Consider the following 18,347-nt stretch of genomic DNA (forward strand, 5'->3'; position numbering starts at 1 on the left):
GGATAGCAGACTGGAAACCAAGCCCTGCTATTCCCACATTGTCACAAAAAGGTAAGGATTTTATCCAAGAGCACAGAGTCCCCATTTTACTTGTCATTGTAGATGCAGGATAACCAAAAGCATGGAACAGGTTGCTGTGCTTTAGAATTATTGTTCATGACCAAAAATTCAATTTTAGCAACAGATAAACAAAGAGGAATTTCAACATGTAACCCTTTTTGTTAGAACTCTAATCGCTCATAAAACAGACAGACAGAGACAAACAAAGGAAAATGGCATTCTGGATGGAGAAAACCAAACTGGACAAGCAGTTCAATGCCCCCTGTCTGCAGGACTCAGGGATGATCCTTTGGATTGTCAGGACTTGCTCCTTGATCACTCTTCCCCAGGTCTTCACACTTCCTTGCAGGAGGCAAAGAACAACTGGTTTGCAAATTGCAAAGTCTCTGTCTTATTGGTTAAAAGCACTAACATACACTAATTAGTGGCTTTTTAGACCAGAGGTATTTTCCACTGTCCACAGACGCACGAACTCACCTGATAGAGTCTCAAGGCTTTTGGCCAGATCACTCACATCAACATAGTATTAGGCTACCCAATAGCCGATCACATAGTTCGTGTCATCCACAGCTGATCACAACTTCACAAAACAAACAAACAACCAGCTATCTTTTAACCACTGCTGAATCTCAAATAGACATATCCCTTGTTCCAGCCTGGTGGCAACCAACCTCACGAACTGGTTGAACAACGCAACACCATCTACGCACATACATTGAGTTTTGCTCAATCGCTTTCTTTAAAAAGTGCAGCAAATCCACTCACAATCGTCCTGTCTTTAAAGCACACCTTTACCCACTTCAGTCCACAATCAAAACAAAGGGTCAAAAAACTTTGAAGTTATTTCGAATCCAGAGCCTGACAGAATGCAATCCTAAAACTAACTGACAGACTCAAACAGATATCCTTTTCTATCATCTTTATGAGTTCATGTTCTGAGAGAAAAAAAATGATGAAAACTCAAATCAGGCAATATAATTTTAAGACTTGGAAAGAGAATTAATTTTACCCAGCATTTGGCAATTTCTTATGGCCAAAGACAAATTAAACAGCCAAATCTGTGCCAAGCTTCCCACAATTGATGTGTGGTCGAGCATTACCGACAACACTGTCACAATCTTCTGGCAATGCTTGAGTGAACGAATTACAGGAGTTAGTTTGAATACACTGTTGGGACCATAGTTTTCCCAAGTTTATATCGGAAGGAGTTGAATCTTGAGCCAAGTGTCCAGCTTGCAAGAAACAAGGTCAAGACAAATAAACCCAGTGAGGGGTATTAGCAATCTCACATAAGTCAGCACTTGAAATTCCAAGCAGTAGTTGTGAACATAAATATGGTGCAATAATTTAAGAGTGAGTCAGATGCTGTCAGGTGGGAGTAGAGGGAAACTTGGTCTGACAGCAATCCTCCTAGATGTCATTGTCCATATCTCTCCTGAGTATTTCAGTCTCAGGTCTCAGTGACTGCTTTTGTTTTTGCCCTGCCATTCACTAAAATTGAAGATATTTTGGTGCTGTCAATGCAAAACTGCTTGCAAAGTTACATGGCAGCAATTTCCAGATGACTCTAAACCAAAATGTGAAGCTTCCCAATAGTCCATTGAACAAAAAGTTAACAGTGCCTACAAAACATTATGGACTGGACATGATGTAAACACAGGAAAACACTTCAACCCAGGAACAACACCAATTTTTAATTCTTAGTGTGACATTCCAGCAAGTGTATCGACCTGATTGAAAATACAGACCAGCCATTCTCACAAGCAGAAAGAGCAAGGACATAGCAATAAATGAGTTGTACTTCTCAAGGGAAATTATACAGTAACCATATATTGTCTCAATCTTACCTCTTGTGTTGACCTTGGTGTGAACTTGCAGCAATGGATCACAGGACACCATGCAGGGCCACCAAGGATAGGTACCAACTTTTGCCCATACCAAGTCTCCAATCTGGTAACAACTCGACATGACAGTCTGATTTCCAGACACTGGTAAACGATGGACCTGGAAGACAGAATGAACAATTTGTTTATACAATGGGACATGACGAAGAAATAGAATCCTAGAATGATACAGCACGGAAACAACTCATGCACGCCAACCAGACATCCCAACGTGACCTCATCCCATTTCCCAGCATTTGGCCCATATCCCTTAAAACCCTTCTGACTTATATAGCTAACCAAGTGCCTTCTAAATATTGTAATTGTACCTGCCTCCACCACTTACCCTGGCAGCTCATTGCACACAGGCACCACCCTCTGCATGAAGATATTGTTCTTCGTGTCCTCTTTTTACACCTTTCCCTTTTCACCTTGAACTTACGCCCTCAAGTTTTGGACTCCCCAATCCTGGGGAGTCTTGCCTAATTACATTTCCACATCCCTCACGATTTTATCAACCTCTCTAAAGATCATCTCTCAGCCTCTGACCATCTAGGGAAAACAGCCATAGCCTATTCAGCCTCTGCCTTTAGCTCAAACCCTCTGATCCTGGCAACATTCTTGTAAATCTTTTATGAACTCTTTCAAGTTTCACAACATCCTTTCTTCAAAACCAACATAACCAATAGTTCAAGGATTTCATCAAAAATATCGTGTGAAACCTGGATTGAAAATTCAAACCCTTCGAATGACTAGGGTTTGGCCTTGCAGGGGGATCATTCATGCATGGTTTGTAAACCGAACCCACAAAATCTTCAGAAAACGATCATTCTACATGCACGATGAAAAACTGAAGTGCCAAGTCCACAAGTAATCTCAACCTGACTGAAACCTAACTGACTCCAACAGAATCACTTCAATAACTAAAGCAATCCAGCAGGAAAGGTAACACAACTAACTGAGCTCTTCCAAGAAAATGGTATTTTCTACTTCCCTTTTTATACCCAAATGTCCCTAATCACTGGAGAAAAGAGAAAGTAAAAACACGAGAGGGAGCAGAACGATAAACACATGCACTGGCAGAGTAAAGGCCATACAACAGAAGACAAAATACAAACTCTCACAGCAGACGAAAAGAGACAAAATAAAAGCAGCAAGGAGTACAACAATAAAGAGAGAAATTTTCAAAATCACTGTCTGACATCCCATGAGGGCACTAAAGGAGTGTTCCTGAAGCAGATGCACTCTCAAAGATTATTGAGGACTATTTTTGGAGTGAGAACAAGCTGCAGAATTTCAGGAAACTCTTCTGTTGCGTTTACTTTAAAGGTTAAACCATTTATTTTCAGGGGAGGCGGTGATGTCATGATATAATCCAAAGTAATCCATAGTAATCCAAAGACCTAAGATAATGTTCTGGGAACAATAGACAATAGGTGCAGGAGTAGGCCATTCTGCCCTTCGAGCCTGCACCACCATTCAATACGATCACGGCTGATCATCCTTAATCAGTATCCTGTTCTTGCCTTATCTCCATAACCCTTGATTCCACTATCCTTGAGAGCTCTATCCAACTCTTTCTTAAATGAATCCAGAGACTGGGCCTCCACTGCCCTCTGGGGCAGAGCATTCCACACAGCCACCACTCTCTGGGTGAAGAAGTTTCTCCTCATCTCTGTCCTAAATTGTCTACCCTGTATTTTTAAGCTGTGTTCTCTGGTTCGGCACTCACCCATCAGCGGTAACATGTTTCCTGCCTCTAGAGTGTCCAATCCTTTCATAATCTTATATGTCTCAATCAGATCCCCTCTCAGTCTTCTAAACTCAAGGGTATACAAGCCCAGGTCGCTCCAGTCTTTCAGCGTAAGGTAGTCCCGCCATTCCAGGAATTGACCTAGTGAACCTACGCTGCACTCCCTCAATAGCCAGAATATCTTTCCTCAAATTTGGAGACCGGAACTGCACACAATACTCCAGGTGTGGTCTCACCTTGGCCTGTACAGCTACAGAAGAACCTCTTTGCTTCTATACTCAATCCCGCTTGTTATGAAGGCCAGCATGCTATTAGAACATGGGGTCAAATCCCATTATGGCAAATAGTCAAGTTCCAATTTAATAAAAATTTGGCATTAAAAGCTTATTGACAAGTGGCAAATATATAGTCATTGCTGTTGGTATTAAAAATCCATCTGGTTCGCTCATGATCTTTTGGGAAGAAAATTTGCTGTCTTTACTTGGTGTAGCCAACATGCCACTCCAGAACCAGAACACTGTTGTTGATTTATGACTGTGCCGTGGGCAATTAGGGATGGGTAAAAATCCCAGAGACCAACAGAAAAGACTATTATCAAGTACTCTGCTGCTTCTTGTTCACTTCATAGCTCTCATCCCAATCACTACCATTAAGACACTCCTGCTCAGATACCAAGATAGCCACTCTTACGAAAACAAGTTGATTGAAATCAGAGCACACCAATGTGAAAGATTTCTCTTTCTCACGACAAGCAGAGAATTTCTAATGCTGCACCAAACAGCCAGGACTCTTTGCCACGACTGGATCCCACCGTGTTAATCACAAGAATACCTAGATGGGCAAAACTCCTCTGCAGAGACAAAAAAATGACTCAAGTGTTCACTGCCAAAAGTTAACAGCTTTCATAACTTACAAACCACGGGAGCTCAAAGGATACCTGAAGCACCGCAATGCTGAGTTCTTCAGCAGCTCCCAAATCAGGTTGCCAATGGCAATGATATATTCTCCTGGAGATTTGATCACCATGGCTTTGCCTACACTCCAGCTGACACATCGCTTTCTAAGATAATTGGAAAGCAAAAAGACTCATGACCCAACTAGATGATGCTTGACTCTTGGCCTTATTGCCCCATTTTCATTAGTCTTTTGTTAATCTGATGAAGAGACAGATTTAAAACGTCACGGCAAAAAAATAAGGTGTTTCACATCTTGCTGTTTTTTCTCTAGGGTTAAACACAGCAGTGTCCTGAAATTGATCTTCAATTCCTGCATATTCTTGGCCAATCGCAGGAGGTTTGGCAACCCTTCTCCTAAAAGATGTTTTGAATACAACAAATCAGCTAGACTGCAGATAGAGTCATAGAGATGTACAGCATGGAAACAGACCCTCCGGCCCAACCCGTCCATGCCAACCAAATATCCCAACCCAATCTAGTTCCACCTGCCAGCACCCGGCCCATATCCCTCCAAACCCTTCCTATTCACATATCCATCCGGATGCCTCTTATATGTTGCAAGGCCCCTCAAAGATCAGCAAGGTGGACTTTGTGTGGAGCCACAGAAAATGGGGGAGATACTAAATGAATATTTTGCATCAGTATTTACTGTGGAAAAGGATATGGAAGATATAGATTGTAGGGAAATAGATGGTGACATCTTGCAATGTGTCCAGATTATAGAGGAGGAAGTGCTGAATGCCTTGAAACGGTTAAAGGTGGATAAATCCCCTGGACCTGTTCAGGTGTACCCGAGAACTCTGTGGGAAGCTAGAGAGTGATAGCTGGGCCTCTTGCTGAGATATTTGTATCATCGATAGTCACAGGCGAGGTGCCCGAAGACTGGAGGTTGGCTAACGATATTCACAATCACCTCATTCAATTTGGCTCTCCAAGTGATATTAATACGACCCCATTTATGGTGTTGCCCATTTTCCTAACAACCACACCTAAACCAACTCAGGACCTTTCACAGTTCTTCATAAAATGGCCATACTTTTGAGGAACTTTGAATTAGAGTCATAATTTTAATGGTTATGAACCACTGTTATTTTCAGGATTCTACATGAAGGTTTTTTTGTGTAAAAGGCCAAAGATAAAGGGTTACTGGCAAGTCAAAATCAGCTGGGTTTGGAAATTTCACTGTCGGTCTTAGCCCCCCAACATGAATGAGTTTGTTTTTACACAATGGACAGCAATGTGGCATCCAAAAGGGCCAGTGGCCAGGGGTTAATGTTCAAGGTAAACTAAAGAGCAACCATTTTGTCTTCCTTTGTCGGAGTGAATCTATTTATACACACAACAAACTTGCATTTCATCACTATCTGTGGAATGTGGCATTCAGGTTACATTTTAAAAGAAATATACCTGATAGGCTGTCAAATAATTTTGACATTCGGATGAATGATGCATGGTGATTCGTGAATAAAAAATGCTTTCCCTTCACTGAGATCATCTGTTGGATAACTGGATCAATTATTGGATCAATACTTGAATCAATTGTCGTTGGAGGCCGGACTTGACCTCCAAATGTTACTCATTCATAAGATTGTCATTGCATTTTGACAGGTAACTCTCATTGATAAGAAAGGCAAAGAGTTTTCCTTTGGGAGTTTAACCTTTTCCTTGAGTGTACAGTTCATTTTTCAGAGTATCATCTGGTCCTTTTAGGTTATTCTGCTGAATCAGCAGAGATGCACTCCCCAGAAAAAAAACATGTGGAAGAAAGCATTTACCTTTCTGCACCATTTAGTGGGGGTGGAAGGGGAAGCAAACCAAAAAAAAAGTTTCCATGTTTCTCATTTCTCTCTCAAAATTAGTAAATTGCCTGTTTGAAGGCCTTCTGCATTTGGACAAATATGGCTTCAACACTTTACAAGTGTTTGGTTGGTTGAACTGTTCTCAAATCTCTCCCTTTTACTCACAATGCATCCTTCGCCCCACTCAACAACAGTGCCCAAACATGTATCGATTTCGGAGTTTGCATTCTCAACAGCGTTCATAAAACAAAAGTGCACCTAACTTGGCTTCCATTCTTCATGTGCCAGAGATGCAATAATCTGTCCTTGATGGCCAAGTTCAGCCTTTTACAAGATACTACGCACACATTTGACCTCTCATGGCAGGTCAGTTCTCCACAACAAGAAAAACAAGCAACCGCACCAAGGTACACATCAAAAGGGGCTTTTCAATACCCAGCAGACAAGGGCAGCACTCCCAGTTAGAGAATGAATATAAAATGAAGCCCAACAATTCATATCTCTAAAACACACACAGCAATACATGGGCAAAACCAATCCATTCAGGGACTGGCCAAGTGCAGCACTCAGCAAAGACTATCAGATCTGCACATGTCATGACAGGTTTATGCTCAGGAGAACAGAAATGAACAAGGAGAGTTATGAACAATGAAGGATACAGCCTCATTTGACTGTGAGACTAATCTACACGTTTGCTCTCTTGTTAAATAGGCTCAGAATTAGAATGTTAGAAGGGGTGTGAGTTTGTTTCTAAAACTTAACATATTAAAACAAGGACAAAATTTGACCAAGTAATTATTTCTTACTTCCGCTGATTCAGGATGAGATCCAATTGCAAGGATAATGTGTATTTCAGAAAACTCTTATCCGTTCAGCACCTGTAAACACTCCAAGTACTCTGATTCGTCAGCACAATCCACTTCCTCTTTTTAGGTTACTCTTTTAGTAATCATCCAACTTGTGATTGCATGCAACATGAATTAGTAATGACAGCTAAATTTCTGTCAAGTAATGTGGTACAAGACACATGGTACAATAAATTCCGAGCGGAGGAACAGCAGCAGGGCAGCACTCAAGAAGCATCCAGAGTTTGACAAGTGGCAGGATGATCAGTCAAAATTCCTTATTTTAAGAACTGTGTAACCATTATTACAGAGGCCTGGCAGTGCATTTCAATATTTGATGATGGATGTTTCTGCTTACCTCCACTTACTACTGCTCTTGAACACATCAATTTCCTTTCTGACTTGGCTTCACACCAAGCAAACGATGCTTTTTCACAGATTTTTACTCAGGCTGCTTAAACCCACAAGAACTGTTGTTTCATTCATGTACTCCACCAGGTTGCAGCACTTCAACAAACTGCAATAATGGTCTTGCCTATTTTGCAGAAATCTGACACATCAGCATCACGTCGATACAGATACGTGTTATTTTCACAAAGGCTACACTCAACAAAACAATTGTAGATACACTTACCCAATTTATATTAAAAACACTTATTGAAACTCTCAACTTCTGTCTATTATCCTGGGAACACACTTGAGAAATAATGTAAAAGCTTGAGAGAGAGTGCAGGATAGATTCATGCGCACGGTTCCTTTGTACTCCTAGAAGAAGAGATTTGATAGAAGCATTCTAAAATATTGATGTACCTAGACAGGTTAGGTAAGGAGTAATTATTCCCATCAGTGACAGCATCAAAAACCACTGGGCATATATTTAGATTGATTAACTGTAGATACAATAAATAGGTTCTTGATCAGTAAAGGGATCAAGGGGAGCAAAGTGCACACGATGAATGTTGAATCAACCAAGATCCAACTAGATGGTGCACCAACTGATGTTTCTATTTCTGTTACAAAACAAGCTGTGAAGAAGAATAGGTTTCATGCAGTAAGTAGTTAGGATTTGCAATCTGCTAACTTCAAAAAAGGAGGATTCAGGTTTGCTTGAGGCATTCGAGAGGAAACTCAATTATTGTTAGCCAAGGAACAATGTGCAATGTTGCAGGAAGGTAGGTGAGTGGCACAAGGGCATTTGCTCCTTCAGAGGACCAGCATTGGGTTGAATGGCCTCCTTGTGTGCAATGATGCGACCAAGGTCTCAAAGCAAAATGCAGAATGCTCATGATAATACTCAATTCTAGTTTGACAACAGAAATATTTTCTAGCTCTGAGAAAGGGCTACTGGACCTGAAATGTTAACTCCTATTCCTCTTCACAGATGCTGCCAGATGTGCTGAGTTCTTCCAACAACGTCTGTTTCTGATTGATAGCATCCGCAGTTCTTCTAGTTTTTGAGATATTTTCTATACCTGATTTCTGATGCATGGAAATTCACAAATTTGCAGGAAAACCAAAGCGAAAACAGTTAGAGAAATAAACCTGCAGAATCACATAGGTAGCAAAAGGGGCAATGGCACTGACTGAATTACTTTCCAGAGAGCCAGCATGGACCTTACAGGGTTGAATGATCTTTTTCTATGACTGTCTGACTGTAAAGAGTTGAATCAGTGAGTTCAATGAGAGGACACGTGGTCATCATTTGATTAGGACAACAAATATGCAACTGATCAAATTATACCAGTACCCAAATTGATATGATGTTTTGTGAAAATGGTTCACTCTTAAATCCCTTCTATCTGTGCATCATTTGGCAAGTTAAGAACTGACTTTCAGTCATGAAATGCAATGCAGAAAGTCATCATCACTGGTCTGCTGCTCGGCATCAGGGTTAACAGTCAATGATTGAACCAAAGATTCTCATTGTTTCAACATGTTTTCAGTGCACATCAATTTTGAAATACAGTTATACAGCACAGTAATGCTCACCATGTTCCTCATGCCAAGGAACTAGAATCAAGAACTGACTACTTGTTGGGTACAACAAGGCGCTACTTAGCCAGGTAAGATCTCCTCACTTGTTGATCTATCTTCGATGAACTTCAGTTTGCTGCCATGTCTACTTACATCAAGCAAAATATTCCAGTTTTGAAACAATTCATTAATAATGAAGTATAAATAGACAAAGTCTGTTCCCTGGGGTCTGGGAGTCCAGAACTAGAGAGCATAGGTTTAGGGTGAGAGGGGAAAAGATATAAAAGAGACCTAAGGGGCAACATTTTCACGCAGAGGGTGGTACGTGTTTGGAATGAGCTGCCAGAGGAAGTGGTGGAGGCTGGTACAATTGCAACATCGAAGAGGCATTTGGATGGGTATATGAATAGGAAGGGTTTGGAGGGATATGGGCCAGGTGCTGGCAGGTGGGAAAAATTATGAAATATCTTAGTTTCCTAATTCCTAAAGCCAGTTGACAATTAAGGTTGGAAACCTTGACTCAATTTACAGAACGCCTTTGAAGTTGTAGCAACGACTTCGCCACAACTGAGAATCCAAGCTCAGCCAGAGTTTCTTCAACCTGAAGCCTGTTTGGTAGTTTTATGTCTAGCTTACGCCAACCAAAAGGAAAATGTATCACAGACAGGGTGAACTCAATGCTGGCCTTGATGAACATCCACAGACTAATGAAGGGCTTTTGCCCGAAACGTCGATTTTGCTGCTCCTTGGATGCTGCCTGAACTGCTGGGCTCTTCCAGCACCACTAATTCAGAATCTGGTTTCCAGCATCTGCAGTCATTGTTTTTACCTCGTTTTATCCACAGACTAATGCCTATGTCACAGCAGAGGTCAACTGATACAATATTTGGAATAGAAACCAGTGTATTTACCATTCCTGAGTCCTGACGTAGTCAGGCCGTTGTACCATCATTATTCAGATTAGCAAATGGCACTACATGTGGGCTTTTGCTTTTGTGGCTATGCTAAATGTTTCCCCTCACAAAATACAAAGGGAATTCATGCAATTGCACTTCTTTTACTGAAATTTGAAAACTGACCCACATACTGCCTGAGGTGTTTCCACATCTCCTCTGCAAGTTACATATCAGTCAAGCAAGTTTATTTCAGATTCACTGTTTTATTTCTTTCTCCAAGTCACAGAATGTTACATTGAGTACAGGGGATTCTAATTTATTGAGGCAATTGTATTGCTTCAACCCAAACAGCAATGCACACAATGCAACTCCAAAACATAGTCAACAATAAGTGGGGCTCCAATATACAAGTGCTTGCAGTAAAACTTATTTTCAAATACCCCTATGGTCCCACCCTGACAACTTGATTATCACGGTGATGAAGGGCTTATGCCCAATAAGGGCTTGTTCCTGATGAAGGGCTCATGCCCGAAGTGTCAATTCTCCTGCTCCTTGGATGTTGCCTAACCTTCTGTGCTTTTCCAGCATCACACACTCAACCTTGATTATCAATCTGATGACCTTGCCCATTTAACACTTCTGCATTCCAGTAATTCTGGCCTCTTGACTAAACAATTCCATCCATTCCACCCCTGGCAAACAACATCATCAGATGCCAAGGCCCTCCATTCTGAAATTCTCACTCTGCCCGTCATTCCTTCTTTAAAGCACCCCTTGTAATCTAATTCTTCAATCAAGGTCTTGGGCTATCATTCCTGATGTCTCCTTTTGTTGCTAAATGCCAGGTTTTGAGAGATTAGACACCTGCAAGATGCCTTTTGGTCATTGTATTTTCGATGATAGTTGCAACTGTAGAAACACTGCCTTAAGCTGAACACCTGTCTGACCATGAATGGGTGAGAAACTGTTCCTTAGCAGACAGACAGTCTTAACATTGAACTACACAGCCTTTCCTTGCATTAATAAATTAAACTCCTGGAGCTGCTGAAAAGCTTTTCATCAAACTAAGCCAAAATCTCTCAATGGATGTGTTCACACTTCCAAAATGTTATTTATTCCTCACTCAATGCAAATGAAATATTTTATTTATTTGTGATATTTATGAATTAGAAAGAATAATCAATCGCAGTTGTGAAAGTTGTGCTTCCAAATGACCATTTGACTGAAACTTTGATTCCCTCCCCTTTTTTTTAAAAAAGGGTTTTCCACTCCTCTGCAGAGATTTGGTGCCATTAAAAACAATTTCTCAATTTTTGTAGTGGTTTAGCAATTCCCTCCCTCTCAAGATACAAAACGACCAGGGTATCCAGAGGGAATTAGGCTGTCCTCTGTTTTCCTACCAGCTAAACGTATGCACCTGGCTTCATATTAGTGGGCAGGATTCCTTTCAGTAAAGGACTATACCTGAAGAATGATCTCCAACAGCAGGCCATATTCAGTCACCCAATCCCTGACAAACTGGCTCGTGATCTGGAAAGGCTGTCCTTCTTTACTCACTACAATTAGCTGAGGAACAGAATGTTTTTACTCAGGCAACAAATGAAACACCAGGAAGCAGTGCAAATACAACTTGCACATAAAGATATTGTTGTGCACAAGGCTAAGATTCTTTTTCCAACTCAGCATTCGACTGAATGTCTCCAAAGCATTTGGTCCCAAAATCATTTTGTGTTCTGCACTCCAAATAAGAAAGCATTCATGTCAATGAGCACTGAATTCCCAAAAGAGTTTGATTTCAATATGTTTGCATTTCAGCTGCTCTTTCCTGTAAGTGGGGACATTTACTGGGATACCAGTTTGACCAATTGTAAACTCTTTACCTGCAAGATCAGACAGTGATTGTGGTCCAAGTGACGACAAACAAAGAACATCAAAACTGGAACTGATCCATTTGTAATATATATCCTGTATGGACTACCAACTATTCACTCCCACATACAATATCCATAGAAATCAGGATACGTCCAATCAAAATACCAACACCAGCAATCCTTATGATGTGTCTGCCATCCCTTTTGCAATGACATTACGTCCATCAGTTAATTGCAATTTACATCCGTGAAATATTCTTGTCCTCCTTCCAAGAGCCATGAACCATGACGGAAGGGTAATGACTGCTGGATTGGAGCAGTGGCAACTTCAGATTCACAAACGTTGATACAGTGCTCAATAGAAGTTTAAGCAGATGAACAGTTTATAAATACTTAGTTACAACAATTTAACTCTATACTGCCCATCATGAGGAAATCTACACAAAACTGCATTCAGTCCCAGAAGTCCTGAAGGAATTCACAACGGATCAAGAAAAGTATAATTTTTCAATACAACCACGTTCCATTAGTGGTCAGTGGTTTGGCCAGCATTTATTTCCATACTTAGCTGCATTTAAAAAGGTAGACTGGGGATGCACAATTAATAGTGGCCCAGCCAGAAATGCCCACATCCCATGAACCAATTAAAAACAAACATACAGATAATGCTTTGCAATTGAAGCATGCCAAATGCTGGTCTGCAGTTTTTATTTAAACATGAAAAAGGCCTTGAAGCAAAGGATTGACTAACAAGAATTCTTGATACATTTTGCAAAAAAAAAAAATCTTTTGTAGCCTTCTTTATGACAATTTTGTACTGAGAAGTCTTGGATTACTCAATACAGGATGGCAGAATATTGTTGGGTATCTACAAAACATTCATTTAGCAACATGAAAAACCGCAAGTGCAGAGCTTCTGAAATGTAGTAGTGCCAGCAGAATGTCACGCACTTCTATTCAGAATAGTCTGGATGGTAGTTTACGCTCCAAATGAAACCTTGTGTATATTTTTAAACTTCAAACAGCAACTGTTTTGACAACAAAAGCTCATGATGAAAAGGCTTGTTTCTCATCCCTGACATTACTGTGCACAAGGTAAAGCTTCATGTTCTATCTCATTGCAATATCTTATCACTGAACGCCTCCTGACGTTGGATCCCAAAATGATATTGTGTTCTGTACTCCAAACATTCCCAAACATGTTCATGGCAATGAGGACAAAATTCTCAAAAGAAGTTATCAAGATTTTGCAGGAGTTCTCACATGATAGACAAATGGGCAACCTTCTCCATCATCAGCGGTAACAGCAGGGCACATTCTCTTCCAACCAGCTGAAGAGGTTTCACATCTATGGCCAGTTATTGTCATTCAAATGTGGGATAATTAAAAACCACAGTTCGTTTTCTCTGCATCCTCCTGCCTCACATTACTGTGGAGTATTTCTTACTCAGCAAGAGTATAGAGGACATCTGAAGATGTAAAATACTTCACATACAATCAGTAGCTAAGACCAACACAATCATTTACAAAGACAAAATTCCCACCAAATTCCTTTAAATCTAAACTCTCCAGTTTGCAGTGGTTTAATTGCCACCTATAACCCTCAGAGAAATGCAGTGTGTTATCTTGTATCTGCTCACCAACTAGTGTTGATGACACAGAGTGCTAACCCATACATTCTGCTTTTCTTCGCTGTTCTTCCTTTCCCAGAAGCTGCATAACTAAACAGCAAATGAAACAAATAATTTGCAAGAAAGATTAGAAAGAGAGAAAGGCTTGAATTAGTGGTCAGGAGCCACAATCCCGAACATGAACAAACTAAATTGTTACTGCAAAACAAAAACACCTCATATGGTTTTCTGATCAACTTATTTGGAGAGGCTATGACACACTTTGAGGGTAGGTGATAAATTGGAGGCATTGCAGAGAAGGTTCACTAGCTTTATTCCAGATGTGGAAACCTTGCCTGAGAGGACCAGTTCAGAAGGTTGGCTTTGTACTTTTTGGAGTTCACAAGAATGGGAGGACACCTGACAGGATCCTTACCAGACTGGACAGGATTGATGCGGAGAGGCAGTTTCCCCTTGTGGTAGAGTCGAGGACCAGAGGGATCACTCAGAATAAGGGAATGCACGTTTAACAAAGATGAAGAGGAATTTCTTATCTCAGAGGGTATTGAATCTGTGCAACTCTTCACTGCAGAGGACTGCCAAAGGAAGTGGTAGCTGGGACAATTACAACAGTTAAAAGGCATCTGGATGGGTATAAGAATAGGGAGGGTTTGGAGGGTTTTTCGCCAAATTGGACTTAATTAATTTAGGCGATCTAGTTGGCATGGGAAAATTGGACCGTAGGGTCTGTTTCTGTGCTGTACATCTCTATAATTCTCTGACTGTCAAGGGTAAGTCATGAAGTCAGTTCAAGGTTGAGATCAACACATTTATAATCAGTAAGGGTATCAAAGGTTGTGGTGATAAGCAAGAAAGTGTAGTTCATGAATATCAGATAAGCCATGAGCTCATTGAATGGCAGAGCAGGCTCGTTGGAACAAATGGTCTACTTCTACTTGTACACCCTGTGGTCTTCTGAAACTGCAGTGATTGTAACAAGAACAGCTAGCCAGAACTCCAAGAATCTGAGTTCCTTGATTCGGACAGATTAACAGCCCCCATCAGGGAAATCTGCCTGACAGGTAATAACAGAGGTGTTTGAGGTTTTGTTCACTGAGAGCTTTCTCTGAAGAAGCAGTGTTAGTGGCAAGGATTTTGCACATGTGTAAATGAAGGATGGCCCAACCCCATGGAGTTATTTCAAAAACTTATTTCCTTGGTTAACGTCCTTCGCAATATGGCAATGGGGGGGCAAACAAGTCAAATGTAGATGATCCCGTGTAGCAAGTTAGCTGATTTGGGTTGATGAGGCCAAAGTTGGCAGTCAAAATCAGCAGGGCTTAATTATAAAAAATTATGGTGGAACTTAAGCCTACGAATGTCTTTATCTGATGCTCAAAGATCCTCAAAGATCAACACTGAGCAGGACAAAACATCTCAACTGATTTTTGCCTCAGTGACAGTGGTGAATGAGGTGTCACAGTGTGCCATTAACACAAACTCAGGTCAAGAGTTTGCAAGAAGCGCAAGACCAGTAAATATACCACGACCTCGAAGATCTCCACTAAGCAACACACCACCTGACTTGGAACTACAGGGCCACTAATTCTCTGATGCTAGGTCAAAATTCTCAAGCTCCCTTCCTAAGAGCTCTGTTGGTGTCACTCTACCCCAAGGACTTCAAGACGACAACTCACTCACTAACCTCCCAAGGGTCATCAGCAATGGCAATAAATGCTGACCTGGCCCCATTCCCAATCCCATTCCACCCAACTAACATTTCATCCAAGAGTGCTCCATAAATGGCCTTTCCCCTGAATATAAACAATATTTTGCTCCATCTTTGGGACCAAACTGGAAGGAAATGAAAGCACCATGAATCTGAAACAAAAGCAGAAATTGCTGGAAAAGCTCAGCAGGTCTGGCAGCACTTGTGGAGAGAAATCAGAGTTAATGCTGCAGGTCAAGCCACCCTTCCTCAAAACATCTGATTTTTCTCCACAGTTGCTGCAAAACTTGCTGAGCTTTTCTAGCAATTTCTGTTTTTGTTTCTGATTTACAACGTTCGCAGTTGTCAGCTTTTACTGTGAATTCTGACATGGGTAGTTAATGATATATTTCTCACTTTAGCAACAACATGGCATGGTGGCTCAGGGGTGGCACGGTGGTTCAGTGGTTAGCACTGCTGCCTCACAGCACCAGGGTCCCAGGTTCAATTCCAGCCTCGGGTGACTGTGTGGAGTTTGCGCATTCTCCCAGTGTCTGTGTAGGTTCCCTCCGGGTGCTCTGGTTTCCTCCCACAATCACAAAAATGTGCAGGTTAGGTAAATTGGCCATGCTAAATTGCCTGGAGTATTAGGTGCATTAGTCAGAGGGAAATGGGTCTGGGTAGATCGCTCTTCGGAGGGGCGGTGTGGACTGGTTGGGCCAAAGTGCCTGTTTCCACTCTGTAGGGAATCTAATCTAGCCAACTCCATTTTATGGTACATCATGTAGGCTTCCAAAATTCTCAAAGTGCACAACAGATAGAAGTGCATGTTGGAGTCAACGTGAAGCTCCAACAAGAGCCTTCATTTTCCAAAGTCCTTAATATCCACCCCTATCAGACAGGCAGTTCAACATCCAAATTCTCAACCAAAAACAAGAAAAAACAACAGATGCTCAGAAAAATAAAAATTTTGTCTGAGTAATCATTTAAATCATTATTTATTGACTTGGGATGTGTTGCCTCAAGCTCAGTAAAATCACATCAGCCTCAACAGCCATACATTTACAGCTTATACCCATTTACATTTGTTCTGATGCGCACCTCAGCGCCACAACAGAAGAAAATTCATCACAGAACAATCGTGAGATGAATTATTACATGTGATGTGTTATCACAAATGATAACAGGGCCACAGACATCCACACTAAAAATAAACATAACACACTCCAAAATGTAGTCACAGTTACTGTAAATTGAGAAAGGATCCAGGAAACTAAAATTATTTGCAGTCTCAGTTCCCAGTAATAGACATTTTGATTCGTTCCAGTTTCCATTGACATGATCGGTGAAACTTCCGTTCTGTTTTAATTCACCTTTTTGACATTTCTGTAGACTAACTGCACATTAGGGGGTACCTAAAATTAACATTGCGTTCACCACACAATGTTGAACTTGGAACAAAGAAAACAGGTGTAACAAACCAAACTGACTTGGAAACTAAGTGAAGCAAGAATTCCATTTGGAGTGAGTCACACACCCCCTCAACACCAGAATAAACCGTAATCTCAATAGAATTGCTGTGGTGGGAAATTAAACCAATTCACGCCCGCGTTCTGTTGGCTTCTAGTGATCAAAGACATGGTTTTATCACCATGATTTCTTGTGATTTCTGAGAGACAGCAATCATGGAAGTCAGATGCTAACCCCAAAGGAATACCGTCACCTCAGGCAACTCCTTGGAAAAGGGTTACAAACACGTTTCAAGATTTGAGAAAGAGCATGGATGAGAAACAAAGGAAGATAAATCAATTCCGTATGAATTCCAAGGTCAGAGACTGGGAAAATTGCTCTTGCAAAGCAGCTAATACATTTAAAAAAGGTTCATCTATCCAGTCAGTTCAAGTTAAACGACTGGTACTATCCTTTCTCATATGACATCATGATGTGAGGATATACACTGTTTCTACCTGTCCATTTCTTCAGATAATTAAGTAAATTAATACATTTTCATTATGACTCATACTGTTTTGGGGAGGAGCATCAAAACATTGTCTTGCTTTACTGAAATCAGATAAACTAACTTGGGAAGAAAAAATCCACAGTGGCGTCCTCTAGAATTAACTGGCTAAAACAATTAAATATTCACACTTCTGATACGCATTCAGATCAATTTTTGTTTCAAAGCATTAACTAGCCAGTTCAAATTGAATGTTAACAGGCCTAATCCTCTGTATCAGCCATATATAGACCGTGCATTTGCTCTCGAGTGCAGGTGAATAGATAAATAGACAAGATTGATCATTTCTGACTGCTGTCCAAGTATGACATGTGTTATGCTCTGGAAGCAACAATAAGATGCATTTATATCATACCTGGAAAGCATTTAAAATCCTATGCTGCTGCCCAGGAGTATAATCTGACAAAATATGATACCAAATCAATAAACAAGATATTGAGACTGATACCAGAGAGATGAAGCTAAAACTGCCAACACCAGAATGGATGGAGTGCACAAAGTTCAAAGCAAATTCTCAGTGGGTGGTCAGCCTGGATGAAGTTAGAGAGATGGGGAAAGGTGCAGGTACTCAGAAGTTTGAATCCAGGAAAGTTTTTATTTCTTTTAAAGATGACCCCAAGTATGTCAACACAGCTGAGAAATAAGATTGAGAGAGTGTTGTGCAGATCGGAATATTAACAACAGTTTTTTAAAATGAGTGAAACTCGATCTACTGTCAAAGATGGGAGGAAGCCATGATAGCTCTTGCATAATCTAAACTGAAGGAAACAAAAGCTTGGATGACAGTTTCTGCACAGATAAGCAGAGACACCAGGCGAAAGTGAGGACTGTAGGTGCTGGAGATCAGAGTTTAGATTAGAGTGGTGCTGGAAAAGCACAGCAGGCCAGGCAGCATCCAAGGAGCAGGATAATTGACGTTTCGGGCAAAAGCCCTTCATCAGCAATGTCCTGATGATGGGCTTTTGCCTGAAACAT

At 40.9% G+C, this 18,347-nt stretch overlaps 1 protein-coding gene across 5 annotated transcripts in view; it reads right to left on the bottom strand.

The window, feature by feature from the left end:
- The window catches only part of nsd3 (nuclear receptor binding SET domain protein 3), a 104,753-nt gene that overhangs the window by 73,844 nt on the left and 12,562 nt on the right, over positions 1-18,347 (bottom strand). For all 5 annotated transcript variants that reach the window (XM_072554119.1, XM_072554120.1, XM_072554116.1 and 2 more), the window contains exon 3: positions 1,908-2,064. In XM_072554119.1, the coding sequence (XP_072410220.1) occupies positions 1,908-2,064 (157 nt within the window). The remainder of the gene's footprint in view (positions 1-1,907; positions 2,065-18,347) is intronic.

This window comes from Chiloscyllium punctatum, chromosome 35, assembly GCF_047496795.1.
Source record: "Chiloscyllium punctatum isolate Juve2018m chromosome 35, sChiPun1.3, whole genome shotgun sequence".
In the NCBI taxonomy this organism is placed as follows: Eukaryota; Metazoa; Chordata; class Chondrichthyes; order Orectolobiformes; family Hemiscylliidae; genus Chiloscyllium; species Chiloscyllium punctatum.